The 15,793-nt window shown below is 54.2% G+C and overlaps 2 protein-coding genes across 5 annotated transcripts in view; both read left to right on the forward strand.

Moving 5' to 3' along the window:
* Window positions 1-7,248, forward strand: part of PLCE1 (phospholipase C epsilon 1) — a 103,793-nt gene extending 96,545 nt beyond the window's left edge. For 3 of the 4 annotated variants that reach the window (XM_076065967.1, XM_076065964.1, XM_076065963.1), the window contains 7 exons: window positions 362-635; window positions 779-897; window positions 1,143-1,271; window positions 1,843-2,178; window positions 3,445-3,582; window positions 4,506-4,715; window positions 5,825-7,248. In XM_076065967.1, the coding sequence (XP_075922082.1) occupies window positions 362-635; window positions 779-897; window positions 1,143-1,271; window positions 1,843-2,178; window positions 3,445-3,582; window positions 4,506-4,715; window positions 5,825-5,980 (1,362 nt within the window). In that variant the 3' untranslated portion in view covers window positions 5,981-7,248. Of the gene's footprint in view, window positions 1-361; window positions 636-778; window positions 898-1,142; window positions 1,272-1,842; window positions 2,179-3,444; window positions 3,583-4,505; window positions 4,716-5,824 lie in introns of those variants that run through there. The other variant, XR_012941359.1, reaches the window with a different exon arrangement.
* A 2,003-nt stretch (window positions 7,249-9,251) lies between these two features.
* LOC116940433 (SH3 and PX domain-containing protein 2B) overlaps window positions 9,252-15,793 on the forward strand; it is a 44,291-nt gene continuing 37,749 nt past the window's right edge. The window contains exon 1 of the mRNA XM_076065968.1: window positions 9,252-9,589. Coding sequence (XP_075922083.1) covers window positions 9,518-9,589 — 72 coding nt within the window. The 5' untranslated portion in view covers window positions 9,252-9,517. The remainder of the gene's footprint in view (window positions 9,590-15,793) is intronic.

Raw genomic sequence — 15,793 nt, forward strand, 5'->3', positions numbered from 1 at the left:
CCCCCCCCCTCCCGCTCTGCACTGCTCGCTGGCGGAGCCGACGATGCGCGCTCCGAGGACAATTTTCTTCTTCTTCGTACGGCCGATGTCGGTCTAGAGCGGCAGCTTTGACTTTACTTTGCGGTGGTTGAGCCAGAGTAACGGAGTGGTGCATCGCTGGGATGGTGCCTCTTTCGTATTTGTGAATCGAGCGTTGAGCCGTTAGATGTCGGGCGTTGAGTCGGTCGAAGAGCGATGAGCAGGCGACTGCCCGCCGGCTAGCGAGTGACCGGAGCGAATCGGCGAGTGCCGCGTCCGTAAACGTCTCCGATCGGCGTGCGCACGTGCGGTGGTCGCGCGCCGTGCCCGTGCGGACGCGCAGGTGATCTCGGGGCAGTACGTGTGCCCGGGGAACACGGCGGGCAGCCCCCACGTGGAGCTCGAGTTGGCGGGCATGCCGCTGGACACGTGCCACGCGGGCCACCTGCGCACCAAGACCGTGGCCCGCAACGCGCTCAACCCCCTGTGGGGCGAGACCTTCACGCTGCCCGTGCACCTGGAGGCGATGGCCTTCCTCCGCCTGTCCGTCGTGGACGGCGGCGGCGGCGGCGGCGTCACCGCGCAGCGGATGGTGCCGCTGGCCTCGCTGCGCACAGGTAGAGCACCCGGCGCACCGGCGGCACCGGCGGCACGCGCGGCGTCGGGGACACCTTCTTATCCCGCGTGTCCTGCGTGAATTCCCACGCTGCTGCGTGTGTGCGTGTGTGCGTGTGTGCGCGTGCGTGCGCGCGTCTTGCAGGCTACCGCCACTTGCGGTTGCGTAACGTCCATAATGAGGCGCTGCCCATCTCCAGCCTCTTCCTGTGCGTTCGCCGAGAGGAGGCCCCCCTCGGGGGGGAGAACACCCCCGCCTCCAGGGTGATGGCACGCGCCAGCACGACGCGCGGCACACCTCGGCACAGCACGCCGGCACAGTACAGCAGTACAACACAAGGGCACAATGCACCAACGCAACGCACCAACGCAACACACCAACGCAATTTTACCACTGCACACAAGCAAAATATTTCAATTGTGTAGCTTGTCCGTGTAGCTTGTGGTCAGATCGGCCACACCGCACCGCGTACCGATGAGTGAGCGCTGCGGCTCGCCCGCTCGTGCAGGTGTTTGGAACGGAGGAGGAGTGGCGCCGCGGTCGGCACCGTCTCACGGTGTGGGGCGCCCCGGGGCCGTGGCCCTTCTCCGTGCTCTCGGTTCCCGAGGACACCACTGCTCTGCAGCTCATCGCCCTGGTAGGAGCACCAGCTGCACCAGCAGCAAGTCAATAATATGCACGCTGCCCAGTCGGCTCGATACATTTCCAGATGGACTTTCCTCAATCGAGTGTCTGGTGCCTTGACACGGTTGCGTTAAACGCACCACATTTTTACATATACGGACATAAATCTTGTTCGGTTTCTATAAATTACATATGACGTTTCAGTAGAATACACAAAGGGCCTGCATTTATTAAAAGACAAACTGATGAGCAGTCCGTTACAGAGGTGGCCAACGTAGCCGCTCGACGCGCATCGAACAAAGATGGCGGTCACCGCGTCGCGCGGCGCTTTCAGATGCGCTTCTGCAGCCGTCTCGAGCGCTTTTCATTCCGCTATTAGGAAGCCACTGGAACTATGAACTTTTAAATCTAGAAATGAGTTTTGTGTTTCGTTTGCTGTCCTGCCCCCACACCACCGATTAGCACGGTTGGTTACGTACGGTGCGAAAGAAGTTCAACGCACATACAAATTTAGTTGTTTTTCGTCTAAACTCGAATTAACTGTTCTTGCTGCTCACGGCCAACATACACACTCCGATTCCCAGGCCTTGCAGCAGTCGGAGGCCTCGGACGCGCGGCCCCCATCCCCCGAGAGCACGCGGGGCGCCTGCGCCTGGGCGCTGGTGGAGGAGTCGCTTCCCGTGTGGCGGGAGAGGGGCGAGGGAGCGGCGTCAAAGGGGGGCGGCGACGGGGACGCGCGGCCGTGCGACGGGGCCGGCCCGCAGGCCGACGAGCGCGGATCGCCGGGGGAGGGCGCCGCCCGGCCGGCGAAGGCCGAGGGGCGGTGCCAGCGACGCGCGCTCAACTCCGAGGAGCTGGTGCTGCCGCTCGTGCGAGCGTGGGCCACGCGCGAGGGTCGCACGGCACGGCTCGTCATGGAGGTGGGCTCCGGAGGGACGGTGCGCGCCGTGAGGTGTACGCAGGGTTTCCAGCATTCCCGTTGCGTCGACAAACGAAAAATGTGCGCGCGATGTTGGGGAGGAACATAGAAGAGTTATGATGATCGCGACAATAATAATGATCATTCGGCTTGTAAGCCGCCACCGCGTAGTATTCGCTCGCTCTCGTAGAGAGAGATGGACTCGGAGGCGTGAAGAGGAAGCAAAGCTGAGCTGGAAGGCAGCCACGTGGTGAGCAGGCACCAACAATTGCGCATGCTCTGCGGTCCTCTGTATATTGAGGCATTATCAGCCAATGAATGAGTGTTTACACACGTGGGATGAAAGCAGAGGAGCCAGAGGAAACGCACACGTGCGAGGGGGAAACACTCTATCACCTACAGACGGAACAGGTGGAGCCAGAGTATGGTACCTCGCAACATTCGTGCGATTGACCAACCCCCACCTCTATGGCTGGATTGCAGGCATGCGTATCCACCGCTGCCGGGCTAATGCCACCTTTAGACCACCATGTAGAAGAAGTGTTAGCATGGTAATGTGGCCCATCTCAATTCTCTGACTTTGTGATTTAAACCACAAAATGGTCCCAAATTGATTTACATTGAGCTGGCGTTGTACAGGCGCTGTACGCGCCTTGCTGTGTTGTTAAATCCACAAGTGGGCATAGCTCAAATTCAGAGTATCCAAATGGATTTTCACATTTGGCTTTAAGTTTTGCTTCACAAAACTCCTACTTCATGTCCTTATCTCCACCGCCCAACTCGCGTTATATTACCGCTTTTACCAAACCTGTGCGTGAAGAGCGTACGCCATAGGATGTGTTATATAACCGTGAAGCCACGGTTATATAACACAAGGGACCTGGAACAACACTTTCCTTGAGCTCTGGGTGTATTTGTTTTACGGCTGAGACGGAGACAGTAGCGTTACAAAGATGCCTTTGTGGGCTCGCGTGTGCTCTATCTCAGTTACTTTGTGTGTTTGGACACGTCCCAGTCATGTCAGTTTGGTGTCTTAACTGTTTGGATGGCTCCCAGCAAAGGTGGCCTGTGTGCTGGGTTGAGTGTGTGCATGGGTGTGCCTCGTTAAAGCTGCATTGAGTGTGTGTATGTTGAGTGAGTGAGGGTTGAGTAAGTGAGTGTGGGTTGAGTGAGTGAGTGTGCATGTGAGCATGTGTGTGTGGGTTGAGTGAGTGTGTGGGTTGAGTGAGTGAGTGAGCGTGCGTGGGCTGCGTTGTGCTCTCTGCAGAGGCGCGACGAACCAGGTGGTGAGCGTGAGTGGAACAGCAGCACCTTCCTGGTGCGTGTGCACGACATCCTGCCCGAGCAGCCGCACACCATCATCCGCGCCGAATGCGCCAGCACCGCGCAGGACATTATCACCCAGGTGGACACATGCTGCTTTCTTTCGTCCGTTTTCGTGAGCTGATTTTTGTTTGTTTGTTTGGCCTGAGCGGCGGCGGCGGTGGCGGCGGCGGTGGTGGTGGCTGCTGTTGTTGTCCAGCGCCGCGTAGCCAGCAGCAAGGGTTGGTGGATCACCGCACAAATGTTGTGAAACTCCCTTCCCGTGGGCGTCGAGGTGCCGTACCCCGGCTGGCCAGGAGAAAGCAGTACAGCAAGTGGAATAATTGTCACGTGTTTACATCTGGACGGGGATAATGCGTTTCCCGTTAGCATGCATGAGTCTTCTGTATTTGCATTCTTTCTACAAATCAAACGTTGTATAATGAAATGTACATTATAATATTCTCCTGCTGTTTGCCTCTCTCTGAACTCTGGGTCTCCCTATGGCAACGCTGGCTACGTGATATGAGCCAAGCTTGTCACTCATGGAAGTGCTGACTAAATAATTAACAAGTGCTATTTTTAAACATTGCAATGCGTGTCCAAAAGAGATGTGTAACGAGCCAGTGAGCATGTTTGCTCTGACGTCTGATCAGACGTGTTGTCATGTGTCTAATTGCTTGTGCTCCTGTACATATTTACTACACGTGCACTCCTACCTAAGTACCTGAGTAAACCCAACTGTTTCCTGCCAGAAAATCGTGACTAACAAACGTAGTCTTAGCGCGCGCCAAGTGCGGTGCAAGCGCCGTATCGGCATCACAACACTCATTCGTGAAGTTGGCCAAACATCCCAATGTAGGACCACAGAGCTTGGGAAATGTGTTGGTGCCAGTTCTGGCTGCACTTCCCACTTGTCTGTTAAAATTAAAACATGTTTACATTCGTCAAATGGTGAACGATAGCTGCTTCAGACACGTGCCCTGCTCATCGATGTTGTCCCCCGCGCCTCCGTTCTCACTGCAGACTCTGAGCAAGGCCAAGTACTCGATGACGTCGCTGAGGAAGAGCGACCCGGCCGACTACGTGCTGGTGGAAGAGCTGAAAGACCCCAAGCGTGTGTCCCCGGGGAGGCCGCTGCACCGCGTGCTGGCCGACGATGAGAACGTCTGCGCCGCCCTGAGTCGCCAGCTGGAGCCCACGCGGCTGCTGCTCAAACTGCGCGAGCAAGTGCAGGTAACGAGCAGGTGCAGGTAACGAGCAGGCGGGGGTAACGAGCAGGCGGGGGTAACGAGCAGGCGGGGGTAACGAGCAGGCGGGGGTAACGAGCAGGCGGGGGTAACGAGCAGGCGGGGGTAACGAGCAGGCGGGGCTAACGAGCAGGCGGGGCTAACGAGCAGGCGGGGCTAACGAGCAGGCGGGGCTAACGAGCAGGCGGGGCTAACGAGCAGGTGGGTCAGCGAACGTGCCAAGTGATGAGTTGGTTTATCAGCAAAACCGAGAAACTGGCCATCCCAACCAGCGGCAGCAAAACTAAGATGCAGTCTCTCAACTCTTTGAGTTGGTGGTCTCAACGATTGGCATGTTTGGCAACGTGTACAACACGCGTACATACCAAAAGGGCCACACGTTCAGTTATTTTCAGCTGGTGGTTTGGATAAGGATTTTGTCCACGTGTCGAGGCATTAATCGGCAATCCCCACCCTGTTAGCGGGTAGCTCCCCCTTCTCGTCAACAGGGGGCGGAAGCGCTATCACGCCACTGTTAGTGACTATGACCCAAGGGGCCAACGATAATCCCTGGGAAGCGGATCCTGGGACACATTCCCCGGACCCCGGGAGGGGGGACTGGGGGATGATGTCACCTTCCAGAAAGTTCTGGATGGGAGGCGTGGCTAGGGCGGAGCAAGCCACGAACCGGAATATAAGCCGGACCTCTCAAGGGTCCGGCTCAGTCATCTCCAAGCCGAAGACTGAAGACCTGGGCTGACGTTAGGACCCTGGACCCCAAGTTACGCCGTCCTTCTAAGGGCCGGAGCTTAGTGAGGCCAGTGGTCAGGACCCGAAGACCCTGGCACGGTCGGGTCAGCGTAGCCTCCCCTAGGGCCCCCTGCCGGAGGACGGGAAGTTAACGGGGTTCCCAGTGTTAGGGCCGTGTAGTCCAGAGGCCATACCTCCCCAGGTATCGGGTGAAGGGGCCGTGACCCCTTTGTGTTAGGGACCTCGTACAATAGAGTGTTGCACGTGTGTGTTATGATAAATCTGTTGTTTCCAGCTAGCATTATATTTTGCCGTTTCGCTCGGTGTTCTCGTGATGTACAGATTTGCTGCCGGTGTTTGTCACAGACTGTCCTGGACAGGCAGAATTGCCCCACGGAGGAGGTGAAGCTCCGGGTGAGACGCTCCCCTGGCCGGGCCCCGCTCATCGCGGGCCGTTCCGTGCAGGCCCCGCCGACGGACGGCGCGGCCGCGCAGATTTCTCACGCGGATGGCCGCTCTTGACGACCTCCCCTCGGCGGGGACGGAGCGCCGCTCCCTCTGGGTGCCGCCCTGCCCCCAGCGCGGCACGTGAAGAAGCTGGATACCCGCCGTCCGCCTGTAGATGCAATATTGGAGAGAAACTTTTAATTGTTTTTTAAATGGACGTTCGGTGAGCGCCTTTCCGTTTCCAGCAACGTGGTTGTGGTCGCAATCCTGCGGGCGCCGTCAAGCGCGAAAGGAGGGACGAGTTTTGAATAAGCACTTCCATAAGCACTTCGCGTACGGGGATCGCCCTCCAGGGTCCTCGGTGGGATCCCAACGCAGACGATGGCACGCGATGCGCTCTGCCGGACCTGCGCGCCTGGCATCCACCAGGTGTTGTTCACGGCGGGCGGGGGCGCCGGTCACCGCCCCCGCCGCTGCAGTCGCTGGAAACGTCGCCACGCTGTGGAAGAGCCCTGGGCCGGTTACCGTGTGGCCCAAGCCACTGGGGGGAGACCTACCCTCTCATTGCGCCTCTTGTCTCTTGCCCAAAGGAGACTGCCGCACCCCCCCCCCCCTCTATATTTTCTGCACTGAGCAAGTTTCACTGCACTACGTGGGATGGGCAGGCGCCCAATGTGAGCACGCCCGTTGCTGCCAGGTTTGCTGTACAGATGTTTTTTATTGTGAATATTGTGGACGCTAGGAGTTCTCAAACGCGCTGAGCCAAATCAACACGAAGCAGCCACTCCTCGTATTGGGGCCCTTCAGGTTTTTACCACACGCACACGTGGACAAGTCGTGCACGTGGACAAGTCGCGCACGTGGACAAGTCGCGCACGGCGAGCTTCTGACGTATCCGTCGCCTTGCCGCCTCGGACGGCCACGCTGACGCTGAATGGATGACACTTCACGGGACGCTGTGCTCCTGCAGCCCGCCTCGCCGTACACTGCCAAATTTGCACTTCTTCCTCCTCCTCATTTATATTCTTCTCTTTCACCCCCTCCCCCAGCCTCCCTACCTTCTTATTCATCTGTCACGCACGCTTTGCTTTCCAGCCGTGGTTTTCGCTGTCTGGCGCCCTTTGTATTCTCCTGTTTGCTTTCAGCTCCCTGTCCCCTGATGCCACTTCCGATACCTTTTCGACCATTTCCCTTCACGTGTATTGCGCTTGCTGTAGATACCGATGTCATAGATGCCTTTGTATGTTAATTAAACAGTGTATTTTATATATTTTATTTAGATAGTTTTAATATGCGTATGTGTCCGTCTGAGTCGGATATTAATAAATACCAAAATATTACGATTCTGTCTCCATAATTCTTTGTGAGCTCAAGGTGGGGGTGGGTGGCTGGGGCTCGCCGTGCTGCCGAGTTTATATTTGTCTGAGAGCTGCCTCGCACTCGCTTTACCAGCGTGCTGCCTACCGTGGTGGAGTATCATCAAGTATCCCACAGCACGTAGGGAAACCTACATCCAGCGGTGGATTAACAAAAGGGCTGTACACGTATCTTAAATAAGCAGACCCTGTTTGGTTATTTTGAGTTATGCATGAGTAATTTTTCGTCCGACAGACCATTTGGTAAAAATAGGGTTGTCATCTGTAACATCAGCAGCTCAACAGCATTGATTATAGACAAGCAAGCTGTCTCGACCAGTTTCTTCAACGTGCAGTGTCTCATCGTCTTTTAAAAATGCGCTCCCAGAAGGCCGTGCAACTGATTTAAGAAATGCTTAAAACATTGTTTTCACGTGCAAAGGCACTTTGGCTGAATTATAGCTTTGAGATTTATAATGATCGGTTTGTGATGCAATGGACATTTGCGTCAGCCGCAGGGCGGGGTGCTGACCATCCATGCTCAGAGCAACGCGAGAGTGGCAGCGCCCCCACCAATCTGCTGCTCTCACCGCGAGCCAACGCCTCGCCCGACCGCTCCTGTCCGCTCGCCGTGCAGGCACTGGGCACCAAGAGGCCGAACGACGTCGCGGTGGCCGCGGCGGACAGGGCCTTGCGTTCGTCTCCCTTGGGAATGAGGGCGCAGCAATGGCACGTGGCCGCCTTCGTCATGAAACTTGGAGGCCGTGCAGCCGGCAGGACTGCCTGAACGCGAGGCCACTTAAAACACACACACCGCTTTATTATTGAGTGCAAGACAACCCGTGTCCCTGTTTAGTTTCATTTGTTTTAGTTTCATTGTTCTACAGATTTTATGTAACAGACTTCTGCAACTCAGGAGTTTGTGGCAGGTTAAGTCCCTGCTATTGAGGTGGTGGCTGGGCCCACCAATGCTGATTGTGACGTTTTCACACCAAAACAAACCTTCCCACAATGCAATATATCGGCGACATTTGTATGTGTTTATTTAGTAATACTATTTGATTGTTGAATAGTTTGTCTTAATGAATACGTTACTATTTGGTAACTATTCATATTCCTAATTAAAAACTGGCGTCAGAATTTATTTTTAAATTTTCATTCATATCCACCCTTTCGATACTATAAAAAAGGATAATTGCCTGAACCGTCGCCAATTATGTTTCTTTTAAGGCAGCGTTCTTGCCGAATGTGTTGCGTTTATTCGTGTTGATAAGAATTCACTTGAGATGTCAGAAGTGGTTCTGTGATATCTGCTTCCAAGCACTACTTGTTTGCTCCCGCAAACGACCATTTGGAGGTGGGAAGCCCCAAAAACTTAATTATTAGAAATAAAATGACATGATGGAAAATTGCAATGGATGCAGACAACTCAATATAGAGTGCTGCTGGAAATCATCGTCTTGGAGGACAATTGATTAATTTGTTAAAACGTGCGCGTGTAATTTGGCAGGAAAACAGCCACGTCCCAGGAATTACCGTGATCAGCAGATGTGTCAACGTCTCGGAGGACCGTACAGAGTAATTGTATTGCATGCGGCGCTTTGTATCGCCTCAATTGTTTCATGATGATAACATAACCAACAACAACGACGGTAAGAATACTACTACCACATGACACTTGTAATGAGCGACCAGCATGGGCGTGGGTAGGGGCGGGGAGACATCGAACATCGTCTGCTGGGCGAGGCTGGGCGAGCGGAGGAGTTGCGGGGTCGGGAGGGAGCGACGTTGTGCTGGCCGGGGGTGGTGGGGGTTGTGGTAGCAGCTCCACGCTGCCATTATCCGGCGTGCTCGCGTCACTGCGATTGTGGTGGAGGTGGAGGAGGCGGAGGAGGAGGCGGAGGAGGAGGCGGAGGAAGTAGTGGAGGCGGAGGAGGAGGCAGTAGTGGAGGAGGAGGCACTAGTGGAGGCGGAGGAGGCAGTAGTGGAGGAGGAGGCAGTAGTGGAGGCGGAGGAGGAGGAGGCAGTAGTGGAGGCTGAGGAGGAGGTGGCGTGCCGACTCAGCGCCCCCGTGAGTGGCCGAGCGCACGGAGACTCGGAGCCGGGGAGAATCCCGCGGGGCGGAGCTCCGGAAAAAAGCGGAGGAGAGACTCTGAGAGCGGGAGGAGCGGGGAGGTGGAGAGGATCTCAGAGTCGCTGTGCAGGAGAAGAGGTGAAGGCGTGGAGAGGACGGGCGTGGTGGCATCACCCAGCACCCATGGCGCACAGGGCCATCTCGGACGTGAGGGTGCAGGACTTCCAGAAGCGCAGGGCGCCGAGCAAGCACTACGTGAGCACTTCTCACCACACACACACTACCCACACACACCACACACACACTACCCACACTGCACACACACACACTACACACACACACTACCCACACACACTACACACACACTACACACCACCCACACACTACACACACACACTACACACACTACCCACACACACACTACACACACTACCCACACACACTACACACACCACCCACACACTACCCACACCACCCACACACTACCCACACACACACTACACACACCACCCACACACTACCCACACACACTACACACACACTACACACACACCACACACGCACTACACACACACCACACACACACACACTACACACACACCACACACACACACTACACACACCACCCACACACTACCCACACACACACTACACACACACTACACACACTATACACACACCACACACACACTTCCCACACACACTACACACACTATACACACACTACACACACAGTACATACACACACTACATACATACACACATACACACACTACACACACTACATACACACACTACACACACACTACCCACACACACTACACACACTACCCACACACACTACACACACACAACACACACACACTACACACACACTACCCACACACACTACACACACTACACACACTACACACACCACCCACACACACCATACTACACACACCACACCACACAAACAGTACATACACTACACACACCACACTACACACACCACACACACAGTACATACACTACACACACCACACACTACATACACCACCTAAACACACACTACACACACTACACACACCACCTACACACACACAACCCACACACACTACCCACACACACTACACACACACCACACACACACTACACACACCACACACACACTACACACACCACCCACACACACTACACATACCACCCACACACTACCCACACATACTACACACACCACCCACACACACTACACACACACACTACACACACCACCCACACACACTACACACACACACTACACACACACTACACACACACACTACCCACACACACCACACACACACTACACACACTACACACACACTACAAACACTACACACACACTACACACACACTACCCACACACACCACCCACACACTACCCACACACTCTACACACACACTACACACACTACACTACACACACCACCCACACACTACCCACACACACTACACTACACACACAACACTACACACACTACACTACACACACTATATACACCACACTACACACACACTACACACACTAGACACACAGTACATACACACTACATACACACACAGTACATACACACACTACACACGCACCACACTACATACACACTACACACACCACACACACACAGTCGACATCTGGGATGGACACACGGGGAAGGAGGGATTCGCGGTTCCAGTGCACGGCTCTAACAAAGCAAACCTCGCAAGCAGTGTGTGCGTGGGGGTTGTGTGTGTGTAGTGTGTGTGGTGTGTGTAGTGTGTAGTGTGTGCGTGGGGGTTGTGTGTGTCTAGTGTGTGTGGTGTGTGTAGTGTGTGTAGTGTAGTGTGTGTGCGTGGGGTTTTTGTATGTGTGTAGTGTGTGTGGCGTGTGTAGTGTGTGTAGTGTAGTGTGTGTGCGTGGGGGTTGTGTAGTGTGTGTGTGTGGCGATTGTGCGTGTGTGGTGTGTGTATTGTAGTGTGTGTGGTATGTGTGTGTGTAGTGTGTGTGTGCGTGGCGGTAGTGTGTGTGTAGTGTGTGTGTGTAGTGTGTGTGTGTGCGTGGCGGTAGTGTGTGTGTAGTGTGTGTGTGTGCGTGGCGGTTGTGCGTGTGTAGTGTGTGTGTGTAGTGTGTGTGGTGTGTGTAGTGTGCGTGGCGGTTGTGTGTAGTGTGTGTGTGGTGTGTAGCGCGTGTATAGCGTGTGTGGTGTGTAGTGTGTGTGGTGTGTGTGTGTGTAGCGTGTGTGTAGTGTGTGTATCGTGTGTGGTGTGTGTGTGTAGTATGTGGTGTGTGTGCAAAGAGCGCGCGAGTGTGTAGACACGGGCTGTAGACACCCAGACTTAGCTGCTGTAGCTCTACACTCGCTTCACGCTGTGTAGCGGCAGCAGCAGAGGCAGTGGTGCTCTCTTTGTGAAGAATTCCGAGTTGAGAAACTTTGACACCGCGGGGCAGGAGAGGGAGAGCGGTGGTGGGGTAGGAGAGAGAGAGTTGTGGTGAGGCAGGAGAGAGTGGTTGTGGTTGTGGTGATGGGGCAGGAGAGAGAGAGTGGTGGTGGTGGTTGTGGTGCAGAAGAGAGTGCTGGTGGTGCTGGTGCAGGAGAGAAAGTGGTGGTTGTGGTGCAGGAGAGAGAGTGGTGGTGGTGGTGGTTGTGTTGGGGCAGGAGAGAGAGTGGTGGTGGTGGTGGTTGTGGTGCAGGGGAGTGGTGGCGATGGTTGTGGCCGGAGTGGATTTATCCCAGAGAAGGATGTTGGATTGTTGTGTTGAACCAACAACGCTCCTGATACAAATGCAGAATCATTATTTAGACAGCAGGAGGAATCCAATGTGCTATGAAGCTCTTTTTCACAGATGCCCAGCAAGATGCACTGTATTCTTCACGTGCACACGTGGCTAGGGCAATGAGGTGGGTGTTGCCTGCTCATGATGGTGGGGCTGTATTCTCCACGTGCACATGTGGCTAGGGCAATGAGGTGGGTGTTGCCTGCTCATGATGGCGCTGCTGTATTCTGCGCCACGACACCGATGGCTGTGCTCACGTGGAGTGTTGTTCTGTGTCAAACTGGGGACCCATAGCCAACACAGAGCGGGGCCTGTGCTGATAAAACGTTCGTCGCCAGCATTGGTTCAAGACAAGGCAACTCTGGGACCGGTTTCGACTTTCAGTGTCTCATCAGCAGAGCCAGGCCTGTGTTGTGTCCGTGGCGTTCCGGGCATGCGCTGTGCATGCCTCTGAAAGCTGCTGTAACTTTCTGCAGAAATGTTTAATATTTTATGTAAGCCATCTCATCAACGTCATTTATTTGTCCGGGGAAGCTTTCGTTTAAACTCGGAGGCAGAGTTCTGCTTTGGGAAGTGTGGCTACTACATTATTAAAGAGCGTATTGCCCGTGAGAGGAAGTGTGGGAACCACACACACCACGAGGGGCTATCACTCAAGAGCGCCACACAGATGGGTTCACGAAACCCACTCTCCAGCCTACACGGATCTGCGAGTTGCACAATCCGGCGAGACTTACGGAGCCTTTGTCTGCGTGCTGCTAGCCAAGTTCAGAGTTGGGGGGTGGGGGGCAGAACATCGGCGGTGTCACTTCGGGGAGTGTCGCTGCCTCTCATGACTGGCTGCATGACTCCCTTCAACCCCAATTCATCTCCGGGTGTAACGCGATTTGATACGAGGAGCGATTCTGTTCGTCTTGCCGAGCAGTTTCTGTTTGGCCGGATAGATGTAGCTAAATGGGCGCGGCACGGGCTGGAGAAGAGATGGGCTGACAGGAGGACGTTGAGCTGAATGGACTTGCAGATGACTGGTACCAGCGGTGCCGATGACTGGTACCAGTGGTGCCGATGACTGGTACCAGTGGTGCCGATGACTGGTACCAGCGGTGCCGATGACTGGTACCAGCGGTGCCGATGATTGGTACCAGCGGTGCCGATGACTGGTACCAGCGGTGCCGATGACTGGTACCAGCGGTGTCGAGATCGGCCTCTGTGGAGGAGGCTCGTGAAGGACGCTGCTGCTGAGCAGTTGGAGGCAGTCGTCCTCCAACAACAACGGAGGGCGGAGGAGCGACGCTCACAACGAGCAGAGCTCCGGGTGGATAAAATACATCAATTTGCTACAGAGGGGAAGCAGAATATCTTGAATGCTACACGTTGGACAGTAAATGGCGAACAGGGTGACGTGGGTTGACGTACGCACACACAAACACGCACACACACGTACACACACGTACGCACACACACGTACACACGCACGCACACACACACACGTACGCACACACACACGTACACACACGTACGGCTGCATTGCTGGTTGAAGCGAGGGTGGCAGCTTGGGTGCAGAGTGAGAAGGAGGAAGACGAGATTACAAAGTCGCCCTGCAAAGTCGCCAATGTCCTTTACACTGCTCGTGAAATACCCAACGCGTTTTAACATTTCCAGATTTTAGTTTCAACACTGAGTGAAAGGAAGGTGGAGATGATGTCCGGAGTGAGGGAGGGGAGATGGAGTGGCACGGAGGGAGATGAGGGAAATGGGATATTGCTGGTTTGGGAATGGTGGCTGTGGTGTTAAAGTACCCGGTGAGGAAATGGGATCTGGGGAAATGGAATGGAAGGAGGGGGGGGAGAGAAATTGCAGGAGATTTGAGGAATGGCAGCGAATGAAGTGCTGGGATTGTGGATGAGGAATATCGGGGAGGAAGGTGCGGAGCTGAGAGGGGGTGGGGACTGAGAGGAGGATGATGAGGTGAATGGAAGAAGTTGATGATTGAAGAGGGGAACAAGACGTGGAGGAGTGTAGTCCAGGGATGGAGTGGAGTCGAGGAGTGGGTGGGGTTGGGTAGGAGAGGAAACCGAGGTCTTGGATGTTAACTTTCACAGCTAATAACAGCGCCTGATTGTGTCGAGGAGGAAATCTCTATCTACAGGGAGACGTGGAATCTTTGGTGCCGAGTGGGCGGCGGGGGTTTAAATGCTGTAAAAAAAGCACCCAGCTTTTGAATGTGAGCAATGTAAACATTTCCAATGCCCATCCAGGCTCAGAGCAAACCTCGTGTGGATCGCAACATGCGGGAGAGGCAACGTCAGTGTTGATGTGGACGTGATATTCACCGCGACAGGAGATGTCAGAAAATACGAACAGTGGGTGCTTGAGTGATCATTATTATTATATATGTGCCAACGTTTGGTCAGCGTTTAAAATTGCTTTGAAGACAAATGAGTTTGCCATCCCATATAATTATGTGCTTGCGGCATTAAGAGTCAAGCGTACAGTGTGTGCATTAATATTATGAACGTACTAAATCCTTTGTCTTATTTCGTATTGCATTGGTTTTTTTAAAGCAGCAGGGCTACAATTGTGTTATTTTTTATTTATTTCCGACGTCGTCCAGGGTGACTGTGGAGAGCACTCGTTCCACCAGAACTCTCGCGATGTATCGGGGCGGTCAGCAGTGATGCACCTGATGGTTGTCACCCCTCCGCGTTCGCAGTTTGGCGAGTCCTTGATCTATCATGTATGGAGGAAATCTCCACGTCATCCGTGTGTTGTTCGGACACGGTTGAGAGCTGTCCGCTGCCATCGCTCGTATTCTTAGCGTGATGCTTCACGGTGGTGTGTTGTAGGCAGACAGTGTTGTCTTCTGTGCACAGGCAAGAGCGATTATGAAATGGAAAAGCTGTCTCCCCGGTAGAGGTAGCTTGTCACTCGCCCTTCACACGAGGAGAGTGTTGGTCCACAGGAAACAGAGCGTGAGCTTGCGCTGGGCATTGTGGGTGTACTTGACTCCAGAGAGAAACGCCGTGATAGGTAAAGAGAGTGATATGTGACGTTTGAGGCAGGAGAGGGCAAAGACGCAATGCAAAGAGGGATAAACACCAAAAGCAAAGCGGTGCAGGGTTATGGAATGAGGAGACGGTGCTTCTAAAATTGAGGGTTGTGAGAAAACAAGCAACAATGCACAGATTGACGGTTAAAACGCAGATTAAGAATATTCAGCAGACGGGACAGAGAGATGCCAGAATAAACCCAGTTTGCCAATTGAGGCATGAGGAATGTTGAGGTGTGGTGGAAGGACCATAAAACAAGCGCAGTGCAGAGATGCGGTAAGAACGAATACAGGGAGAGGGAGAAAACCAACTACAGATGAAATCACGGCGAGGGAGGAATTCCAGCCAAAGGGAGAGCGTGACGTACAGAGATAGCAGTCACATTGTGCACAAACTTGCCTGCAAGCGGGACGCGATGTTCCACCGACTCACCATTGCGCCGTGCGTTGGCTATTGTTTCACTCCGCGTGATTTCACAAATACGAAGGAGGCATCATCACGGCGATGCACCATTCCGCTTCTCTTTACGCAGTCATCCGGCTCAACCACCTCGGTGTAAAGTCATAGCTGTTGCTGTCGACATCGGCCATACGAGGAAGAAGAAGACGACGCGTGATAGAACGTTTATCAATCAGC

Source organism: Petromyzon marinus, chromosome 9 (assembly GCF_048934315.1).
Source record: "Petromyzon marinus isolate PM22_M1 ecotype Great Lakes invasive population chromosome 9, UKy_Petmar_22M1.pri1.0, whole genome shotgun sequence".
In the NCBI taxonomy this organism is placed as follows: Eukaryota; Metazoa; Chordata; class Hyperoartia; order Petromyzontiformes; family Petromyzontidae; genus Petromyzon; species Petromyzon marinus.